The sequence below is a fragment of the Benincasa hispida genome, chromosome 1, assembly GCF_009727055.1.
Source record: "Benincasa hispida cultivar B227 chromosome 1, ASM972705v1, whole genome shotgun sequence".
NCBI lineage: Eukaryota > Viridiplantae > Streptophyta > Magnoliopsida > Cucurbitales > Cucurbitaceae > Benincasa > Benincasa hispida.
In genome coordinates this window covers 14714467-14725356 of record NC_052349.1, presented here as the reverse complement: position 1 = coordinate 14725356, position 10890 = coordinate 14714467, and the positions used below count along the sequence as shown (strand labels likewise).

The window sequence follows — 10890 nt, the reverse complement described above, 5'->3', positions numbered from 1 at the left end:
CAGATTGCTATATTAATCGTTGACCTTTTATCAAATACTTTTTTGAGATAAAATTACTCATTTAAATATAAAATATTTGAGAAAATGTGAAAAATGAAAATTTGGCACATTATTATTATATGGTAATTTCAATCGATAATACACTAATATTATTCATACCTCTAGCATTTATTTATCTTAAAAACCATAATATGAAAAGGAAAAGAAAAGGATTGAACTTCAAATTTGGAAGATTGTGTCTGTTTAATATCGAAGAAACTTTCAGAACTAGAAACTTTCTCAACTACAAACTTAATATTAGACATGAAATAAAAATTTAGGCTATATTTGATAGTAATTTTGTTTTTAATTTTTGGTTTTTAATTTTTGTATATTACTTAATTACATTGGCTGAATTCTTAACTATTTTTTTTTTTTTAGTTTTAAAAAGTTGACTAAGTTTTTAAACTATTGATAAAAAAACAGATAAGATAAGAAGGAATTTAAAAGTGAAAATAATGTTTTATAGATTTTATTACTAAATTCGTAATTTAGGTCATATTTACGTCGTTACGGTTTCAGGACCGGAAGTCTGCGTGTAAGAGGAAGAAAGGCCTCCGGAGCTCCGAGAATTATGTGAATGAGTTTCGAAATTGGATTGGCCGTAGAAGAAACCTCACCGAATTTCATCTGACCACATGTTTTCCTTCGTTTTCATACCCACCCGACTTCTTCCTCCAGCGACCATATCTTTGCAACTCCCAACTTGCTTCTCATCCTAACTCACAATGGCGTCGATGCATATCTGCCGCATGCTTTTCTCTCCGGGGGTTTTTTCTACTCTTCCCGGTTTGATTCTCACCACCTTGTTTCTTGTGTTCCTTTATCTGGCTGTTTCCTTTGCTGTGTTGTCAATAGGTTATGTATCTTGTCCTGTCTGTTAAGTTTGTTTAGTTTTTAGATATTTGTAGGCTTGATAGTTCAGCCCAATTGACGATGGGATTGATTTCTGGATGTCATTCTGAGAGAATGGCTATGAAAAGCAATTTTTTCTATGGCGTTTTGTGTTTAATTTCTTGATGTTTGAAGAGTTTTGTGCTTTTACATTTGGGTGGTGTAATTGTTTTAAGGAATGTTTTCTTCTTGGCTCTTCTATCCTAAAAAAGAAAAAAAAAAGCGACTGGTGTTTTCTTCATTTTATTTGTAGAGGTTCTTGGGAGAATGTGTTGAAATGCTACAGTGGTGAACAATTTTCTTTTCTGGATACTGTGGTTAGAAGTGGATGGCTTTGTTGGCTACCAAGTTGGAAATTGCAATGTGGACCTTTTTTGGGTAAATATTAGAAGATATTTGGGAAACAAATGTTTCCAAAATAGTATTGGTGTTTAGTAGGTTGTTGGATGGCTTTGTTGGCTACCAAGTTATCATGTTTATGACAATTATATTACGATTGTTTGGTGCTTCTATGGCTTGCTTTATCCACTTTGCTCGTTTTGCATCAAACAAACTAATCTATTTTGTTGAGCCAGGGATTTGTTTTTGTAAGGAACTAAAAGTAAACTCATTAAGCTTGTAAAATAAAACATTCCAGTACTATAACATGGTAAATACGATGCCCTTTTTGTGTTGCATAAACATTTCTATTTTCTACTTTTGCAGGTTTCGTAGGGGTACTATTGAGGTTTGGACCTTCTAGTTGTCGGCTGTATGGCACCTACAGCAGTAAATTTGACTTCACAGACTTGACGTAATAATATTACTTATTAGGCTTACAACTGTTTGAAATTTCTAATTCAAGCATTTGACTTCTGTATACATTATAGTTTTGCTTTGCTCACGATTCTCAACTGTTAAAGTATCTTAATAATGTACCGTGTGGTTATTATGTTGGAATGAGTCAATTCAGAAGATTTTGAAAGTTCGATACCCCTACCAGAAGACAAACTATTTAGTGTGACTGTCAATATGGTTGCTACCTCCATTATCAATCAATCCCTTTAACCAATTAATAATCACCGTTCAATTGAAACAGAGGGATGCTTTTTGAGACTGCGAATCAAACAGTCATGGGAGATTAACTACATTGCTACAACGTGGTGAAAACTCCTAATAACTGTTCAGTCCGAAATTTACCTTATTCTTTAAATACCGATTTAAGAGTGAGGATCGAGAAGTGTCTAATTTTTCCAATGGTTTGCTTGTGCCGGAGTTCTCAATGCTCTTATCTCTATGTGACCAATGATTTTACTACCGCCCTTCTATACTTCTTATAAACCATTGGCAAGAGCTACATTCGTTCCTCTGTTTATTAATTCTTAACTGAGATATTTTTACTTGTAGACGTCCTCATTCATGGTATCCAAATGCACGAAGGAAACATCGCAAAATTTTTCTGCACGTGGGTCCAACAAATAGTGGCAAAACTCACAATGCTTTGAAGAGACTTGAATCAAGTGATTCTGGTACATGCAGTCAATATCGTGAATTTACTCTTGTAGTTTATCGTTCTCTTGATTCAATATTATCATGGAGAGACTAAAATATGTTCATAGGTATCTTTAGAATCCCTACTTCTGTCTTCTTATGCAGGCTTATATTGTGGTCCCCTGAGATTATTGGCCTGGGAAGTCGCCAAGCAATTGAATAAGGCTAAAATTCCCTGTGATCTGATCACGGGTCAAGAAAGAGAAGAAGTTGATGGTGCAAAACATAAGGCCGTTACTGTTGAGATGGCTGATGTAACCTCCGATTACAGTTGTGCTGTTATCGACGAAATTCAGGCATGTTAGTAGAGTTTCCTCTAAGGGTTTTGGGTCATACCTCAATTAAGAAAGTTCTGTCCAGTAGTAATTGTTACTGCCGTAACTATTTATATTCAGTAATTGAAGTATATATAGCTGGGGCTGTTGGAAATCAAATTTTCATCAGTAAAACTAAAGGAAAAAAAAAAAAATTACTATGCTCTGATAACATTAGGCTTTATATTTTCATTTTGGAGCTTCACCATGACTCAAGCCCAAAATAGTGTTTTTCTTTGTTTGAACCTGAAAGAAGCTAAATTCATGTATTCGATCATTAAAAGTGTTTTATGGTAACAAGATCAGTAATTTGATTTCTTTTGGACAGTGGTTGAGGACAATTTGGGCTCTAACTTGTAAGCGCTTTGTTGAAATAAAATGTTGAAGTTTTAAACTTAGTTTATTTGTTATTTGTTTTCTTACTTCAGATGTTGGGCTGTAAGACAAGAGGTTATTCATTTACACGTGCACTACTTGGACTTTGTGCTGATGAGGTTCATCTTTGTGGAGATCCGGCTGTTGTACCTCTTATTCAGGAAATTCTTAAAGTAACCGGTGATGACATTGAGGTAATGCTTATTCGTGTAACACTTGTCATGGGTAAAATTATAGATGTTATTCTGTTGTGTTTACCATTATGCCACAAAGTTGATGGTTATATCTACTAAACTATTGTAAGAGTTTGAAAGATATATGCTAATATTGATATCTGGTAGTCTTTTCATCCATTTTAATAGTTCAAGGCTTCAAGTTGTTGATGATTTTTTTCATCATATTCATATTTTTGTTTTGTAAAGCGTTCCAGCACTTTCTTGTCTTTAGGTGCAATACTATGAGAGACTTTCACCTCTGATTCCAATGAATGTTCCACTTGGACCCTATTCTAATATTAGGAAGGGTGATTGCATTGTCACCTTTTCACGTCGCAGAATATATGGTTATAAGGTCAGTCTCTTTATTATCTTATCTAATGCTTATTCTTTGTACAGCCTTGAATATTTCATTTGATAATTACGTATCCAAAACTCTGATTGACATAGTTTTGACGCTTCAATTATCTCCATCCCTCCCCCCTTTTACTGTTACTGCTTATAGGCTTCAACAACTTGTTATAACTTCTTAGCTCGCTGCCTTCAACAACTTTGGTGTAATTTTTAAAGTCTAATTGTTTTTGTTCTCTTTCTTTGCTAGAAAGAAATTGAAAGCAAGGGTAGACATCTTTGCTCTATAGTTTATGGTTCACTACCACCAGAAACTCGAACGAGGCAGGTATTAGAATCTGCCTGATTCTGATAAAACTTTGATTTGCATTGGTTATTACTTATAAGTGTGCTTTCCACATTATCTCCCTTCGGATTTTAGCCTTTCTTTTTGGATTTCCAATTGGAAATGCTTTATGTAATCTACCTATAGATGTTTTGGGTTTTTTCATTTCATTCATCAATGAAATTCGTTTCTCTTCTCTAAAAAAAAAAAAAAAAAAAAAAAAAAATTGGCAACCCTGAATTTGCTGAGTTGAGATGCCTTTTAGAACTGCAGGCAATGATGTTCAATGATACAACCAGTGAGTTTGATGTGCTGGTGGCTAGTGATGCCATTGGGATGGGTCTTAATTTGAACATCTCGAGGATCATATTTTCGACTATGGAGAAATTTGATGGTTTTGAGATGCGGGAGCTTACTGTACCAGAGATCAAACAGATTGCAGGTAAATTAAACTGGCATTAATTTATGATTTATGAGAAAATATTCTTTAGAATTTGATCGAACACTTCTTTTTTATTTACTCTTTTAATAAGAAACCTTGAAGTGCCGATGGGTACTATCAGTCTGTCATCAAATGCAGTAGTAATCAGTGGGTTGTCAGATCCATGGCTATTTCCATTCTTAGCTACTCTGTGACTCTTCCGATCCCTGCATCATGGAATATGAATCATTCTACGAATCTTATGATGATTTCATGAGTCAGGTAACTGGAAGCTATGTGTGCTAAGGGCGTGTAAATGAGTTTGAATAATTGTAACACACTAATACCAACTACTTGGAATTTTGTCAAAGCGGTGGCCAATTCAGTACCTGAAAACTTGGAATTTTGTCAAGAGTCTTAAGAGACTGTTGCTGGTCTATTGAACTGTTTCTAAAAGCACACTAATACCTACTAAGACAATTCGATTCCTCAGCTTTACTTACAAAAGTCTATTTAATATGATGACGTCAATTGATAATATCTCATAGTCCTTGCTGGTTAATAATGTATTTCTTTCGGATTTTCTTGACCAAGTTCTGACTTCTAACCTTATTCAAAGTTCTAATATACCAATAACCATATTGGTTTTCTTTTCAAGTAGTTAGCCATACTCTTTCCGTCCTTGAGTAGGTCTTAACATCTCTTCATGTTTAACACAGCTGATCTCAATGATCTGCTCTAGATGAATTGGCATACACTTTATAGTCTCCATGTTTGCGAATGGAAGATGTAGGCTATTATATTAGATCAAAGTCTGAACAATTTTGGGGTCCTAAAGATAGGCCCATCTTTTGTTAGTAGGATGCTTATATCATTTTCTTGCACTATTTATCGTAATACTTCCATCAAATTTTCCAAACATCAACAATACATCAACAATTTGCTTTCAACTGTTCCATAATGTCATATACCTGCTGTATTGTTAAAAAAATTGGGGTTTTATTTCTTGTGTTGTAAATAGGTAGAGCTGGCAGGTACGGATCCAAATTTCCCATTGGTGAAGTAACTTGTATAAATGGAGCTGATTTACCCTTACTTCATTTATCGCTCAAGTCCGCTTCTCCCACTATAGAGGTGATCTTTTATATAGAAATGTATCCAAATTTTGCTTCTTGGCTTGATGTAATTCTTTTAAATCATCTAAAATATTTGGTTAATATTTATATAATATTTTTATCGTGTTTTGAAAACTCAATATTGCAGAGAGCTGGGCTATTTCCAACTTTTGAACTCATGTATTTATATTCCCGTCTGCACCCTGAAAATGGCCTGCAGCAGATACTGGTAGTTTGCTGCTTGATGTTCTTCTATTAATTGTTAATATATATATACGAATCGTTCTGTCTTGTAATTAATCACGGTTACCTAATATTTGACCATCGATGCCTATGTATCTCATGCACCCATGAGATAAGAAGCTTCATATAGGTTCTGACAGGACATGATTTGATCAACTTCCCAGCGGTTTTTAACATAGTTTGGTTAGTTATTTGTATCGGAACATTTAAGTAAATAACCAAAGTTGCAAGTATTTGATTTGGTCTACTTCCTTGCACCTCAACACAGGGAAGTCCGAAAATTATCGACTTTCTGCTCCTTCAACCTGGTAGCCTGGTTTTATTCTGCACATGATATGCATTTGTTACAAGAGCAGAACATGTTGAAAGATTATGGGTTTTCTCCGTTTCACAGTACTAGTCCAGGAGGGTTACAATGGATAGAGAAAGTTCCTCTCCTCGTATCCCATTTTATATGTATAGTATAGATTTATGACCGACATTGTTTCGTAATTTTAATATTTTATGCAGGAGCACTTTGTTGAGAATGCTAAATTATCTGAAAATTATTTCATTGCTGACTGTGAAGAAATATTGGTATGTTCGTCTACTGGATGATGTCTTGTTGAAAAGCTGGAATTATATTCAATTTTGCTAAATTTCCCCTCTTCGATGCCTCTTTAATATTTTACAATGTAATGTCTTGGAATCAGAAAGTTGCTGCCGTCCTTGATGAGATGCCTCTCAGTTTGCATGATAAGTACCTTTTCTGTATCAGGTAAAAGGAGAAGCGCATCTTGTTTTCAGTCATTGTAGATTTGAGAGCTTTTCACAGATGAAAGTTTTAGTTTGGCAAAGTATACTAGTTTTAATTTATTAACAGAATTTTTTTTTGGTTGGTTGAGTTCCTTTTCTGTACCGGTTTGTACTTGATATCAGTTGGTTGGTGCCCCATTTTTTTGCAGCCCTGTGGACATGGCCGATGACATTACATCCCAAGGTCTTACACAGGTCTAATTAATCCGTGGTTATTGTTATATTTTATTTTCATTAATTGGAAGCTTATATGATTGCATGCATCATGCATGATGGAACAGTTTGCTCAAAATTATGCGAATAAAGGCATTGTTCGGCTACGAGAAATATTCACAGCAGGAATGCTTCAAGTGCCACAAACACAAGCTGCACTGAAGGAGCTCGAATCCATTCACAAGGTGAACATATAATTCTAAGCTCTCTCTCTCTCTCAAGATTCTGGAATATTGATGGAATTTGGAAATTGAACTTATTGAATGGTTCAAAAATTGCGAAACTATGATGTTATAAATGTTTAGGCACCCCAAAAAAGTAAATAAGTACATAAATAAAACAGTGGCAGGAATTTTCATAAACTATATAATAATAATGATGGTATTTCTTGCTTTCTTTCCAGCTTTTCCATGCTTGATCGTCAGGCATTCTTGTTTGCCAAAGAGTGGCCGAAGTTCATTAACTTGTTTTTTTGCTTTTAGTTTTACTGGTTTTCTATTTCATTATATTCAAGCTAGAAGTCTATATCTTTTGCAATTAAATTTGAAGGTGTTGGAACTCTATGTTTGGTTGAGTTTCCGACTGGAGGAATCGTTCCCGGACCGCGAATTGGCAGTTTCACAGAAGTCAGTCTGCAGCATGTATGACACCTGTAGTCCTCCAGTAACATTTAGTTTTATCTTGTCTCAACATTGTGGGATTTCTAATTGCTGCATATTGGTATGCAGGTTAATTGAGGAGTTTCTGGGAAGCGGATGGCAAAGACCAAGAACAAGGCAATTGAAGTCGAATATCCGCTCAAGATCCTTGCTGTCCTCTAGTGTTAAACGACATCTCTGAGACACTAATTACATAATAGTAGCTTGAAAAGCTGAGAAGTTCGAACGGTTTCTTTATCCCACTAAATGTATTTACATTGAAAAGAGCTTCTTCAAGCAAAAAGGCTGCTCCTTTCTACATTTTGACCCTTCCAATTAGACATAGGTTATCTTATTTAGTTACTCTATAAATCTTTCCGGTAAATCTGGTTACATGAGGGAAACTTTTTACCATTAGTTAAGCTCCATTGCAGATAAATAAAAAGGAACATTTTTGTATACTCCTTCCTAACAGTATTTCATTATCTTCAGTTCGTGAACATTGATTGTCACGCCCATTCATAGTGACTGGCGAGATGATCATTTTAAAGTTATAAACGATCTTGTATAATTATGAATTCATTTTTATACTACATGATTGTATATTATATTCATGATATCCTAAAATGGTCTATATAATGTTGATTTCAACCTGTTACACCATTCGAGTATAAATGGTGAGTATATATGTTTGTATTTAAATTTGTGTTTTTGCAAGTCATTGTTAATCATCGCTTGTATGCATTAGTCCCTTCTCTAAAAACACTGTAAATAGATAAAACATCTCAACTGTACGATTTTCCAAGGTAAGAGCCCCTATTTTGAAGATATTGCTCGAATAAACACAAACTTTAGACAGCTGGTTGCTCTAGTATGAATATCATTCTTTAACTATCTTGATTTGTTGCATACGACATCAACTTCTCAATGATTTTCATTTCTTCTAACATACTTTTCTTCTCAAGTTCTTCCTTCAACATCTTGAATGTGGAGTCTTTAGGAACCATCCCCTTGGACACCATTTCCCCGAAGAACGAACAAGAAAGATGGAGTTTCCCGTTCTCGCACATCCCACGCACCAAAATCGAGTAAGTCCCAGCTTCAATACTTACATCATTCTTGAACATATGATCTAACAAAAACTTAAGCACCTTCATTCTCTTCTTTTTACAGAAGATCTTCAATAAAGGGTGGTAAGTCTTGAGATCTGGCTTGCACGAAACCTCCCCCATTTTCCGTAGCAATCTTAGAGCTGTCTCTTCCTGCAAATTCGCACAAGCACAAGATATCATAGTGTTATATGTCAACACATCTGGATTAACCCCCTGCTTTGTCATGTCCTCTACTATCTCATTAACATCTGTGAGCCTACCAGCTTTACCAAGAATGAATATCAGGGAGCTGTAGAATGAACTATCAGGCACACAACCCTCTTTCTTCATCTTGTCGTATATTTTTAGAGCTTCATTTATCTGTTTTGCCCTCCCTAGAGCATGCATTATAATGGTGAAAGTTACTGCATTAGGCCTGCAGCCCTTTTGTTCCATTTGCATCAGAATCTTATCCACATTCCGGAAGTCCTTGTCTCGGCAATGAGCTTCGATGAAAGCAGTGTAGGAAATGACATCAGGTTCAAGTCCATTTTTCTCAACTTCCTCCATAATCTTCCATGCCTCATCTAGCTTCTTAGCTTTGCAGTACCCATGTATTAGAACATTGAAAGAGGTCAAATTGAAAGCTATTGAACCCTTCAACTCTTCAAACACATTGTGTGCATCTTCAACACTGCCTGCCTTGACTAATGCATCCATCAACACGTTCATGGCTGTTGTGTCTGTACTGACTCCATATTTCTCTATCCTCCGGAATGCCTCAATTGCCTCCTGATACCTACCAGCCCTCGCAAGCCTCCTCATAACCTTACTCATCGTCTCCAAACTCACATACCCAGTTAAAAGATTCATCTCATCCACCAACTCCCACATCAGTTTAAACTTTTTAGCCCTCCCCAAGATATCAACCATGGAGTTATATGATTCGGGTGAATGACAATAAGGCGTTTGGTCTTTCGCCCACTTGAAAATCCCATAAGCTGGGATCCAATCATTCCCAAATCTCTTCAGTAGCTGTGCAACGAAAGTGTTCGAAACCCTGTAAGTCTTTCCTTTCAAAGCTTCTGCAACGTTTTCCGGTGATGGGTGTTGATTCTTAAGCATCATACTTACTTTGTCCACTTCGTCATCGCTCGTCTCGCGGAGTTTCTGCTTGACAACTCTACTGTTGTCTTCGAGCCAATGCGCCAATGGAGGAATAACAAAGACATCGTCTTCAGAGTCTGAATGTGAAGAGCTTTTAGTATCGAAGAACTTTACCCAGTTCGGAAGGTCGGGGGATTCAGAGACCTGGGTCGATCCGGTTATGGTGCAGAGAGGTTTGGCTGAGTAACAGGCACGAGTCGAGCTCCGCAAGGCAAAAATGATGCGAATTTGTGATTTGAATGCCATTTTTGAACAACTCTGGCTTAATCAAGAATAGAGTACATGTGTATAAATATATATATATCATACATGAGTTCAGTGGAGGCGAGAGGGTTTAGTCACGGAAATTTGGAGGAGCGCCGCCCATCTCAGGCTCTCAGCAGAACGGAGACGAGACATTCCCACAATTTTTAAAACTCAAACCCTACCGGTTGGTTCGATCCGAGACAAAGCATTTTCCCCATCTTTTTAGTGTTGCCGGCCTTGCCAAAAATATTGGGGAATTCCGTACGGGTGGATCAAATTTTGAGGCTCACTCGAAATTTGGCTCATCTTTCATAAATATTCGAATTTTGGCCTTTTGATAACGTCAGTCACGTGTGAAATGTTCATTTAGTCTCCAAAACATTCGAAGTTGCGCACGCATCGCATATTCTCACTCGTTCATCTCGTTCTTCATCGGACTGAAATTGAACGTTTTAAATTTTAAATTTTAGACTTTCTCATTCTTCTCGCTAAAACTTCTTTCCTCGACCTCAGTACAATATTTTTATCTCTTTTAGTATCATCGAAATCGAATGCCACAACTTGCATGCGATTCCATTTCTGTACCGTAAAATGCCAAGAAATTATCGACTGTCTTCTTCCACTGGTGAATTGTCTCGTTTGCTCCTTTCTACGCCTCCAAAAGTTAAGTTAACATTGATACAAATTGTGGTTTACGTTTTTCATTCCTTGCATACGATTCGATTTCTATACAAATTTCTGTGACGAGAGAAAGAATGAGAAAAAGAACGAGAGGAAAGCACCAGAAAAAGAACAAGAGCAACGAGCGAGATCTTGAAACGATACTTTTTCAGAATGCTCGATAATGTGATTTTTGTTCCTTTTTTTCTCTAATTCTCTTTTTTTCTTTTACCTGCAATTGTAATGGCTAATCTGAAG

General features: G+C 36.1%; 2 protein-coding genes across 6 annotated transcripts; one reads left to right on the top strand and one right to left on the bottom strand.

The window, feature by feature from the left end:
• Positions 1-531: 531 nt before the first annotated feature.
• Positions 532-7927, top strand: LOC120074749 (ATP-dependent RNA helicase SUV3, mitochondrial). 5 transcript variants are annotated; one of them, XR_005481060.1, is made up of 16 exons: positions 532-828; positions 1639-1726; positions 2320-2441; positions 2569-2759; positions 3206-3346; positions 3600-3722; positions 3969-4046; positions 4317-4485; positions 5486-5598; positions 5728-5808; positions 6333-6398; positions 6515-6579; positions 6741-6812; positions 6899-7015; positions 7380-7471; positions 7559-7608. XR_005481060.1 is itself a non-coding variant. In XM_039027991.1 (16 exons), the coding sequence occupies exons 1-16, from the start codon at positions 768-770 to the stop codon at positions 7668-7670; spliced, it is 1665 nt and encodes a 554-aa protein (XP_038883919.1). In that variant the 5' UTR covers positions 532-767; the 3' UTR covers positions 7671-7927. The 5 variants fall into 5 exon arrangements, 3 of the variants coding, with proteins under 3 accessions (XP_038883919.1, XP_038883912.1, XP_038883928.1); XM_039027991.1 differs by having other exon boundaries at positions 6767-6812; positions 7559-7927; XM_039027984.1 differs by having other exon boundaries at positions 6741-6801; positions 7559-7927.
• LOC120074772 (pentatricopeptide repeat-containing protein At3g22670, mitochondrial) lies at positions 7701-10260 on the bottom strand. Its single transcript, XM_039028020.1, has one exon. The coding sequence runs from the start codon at positions 9970-9972 to the stop codon at positions 8356-8358; it is 1617 nt and encodes a 538-aa protein (XP_038883948.1). The 5' UTR covers positions 9973-10260; the 3' UTR covers positions 7701-8355.
• Between the last annotated feature and the right edge of the window lie 630 nt (positions 10261-10890).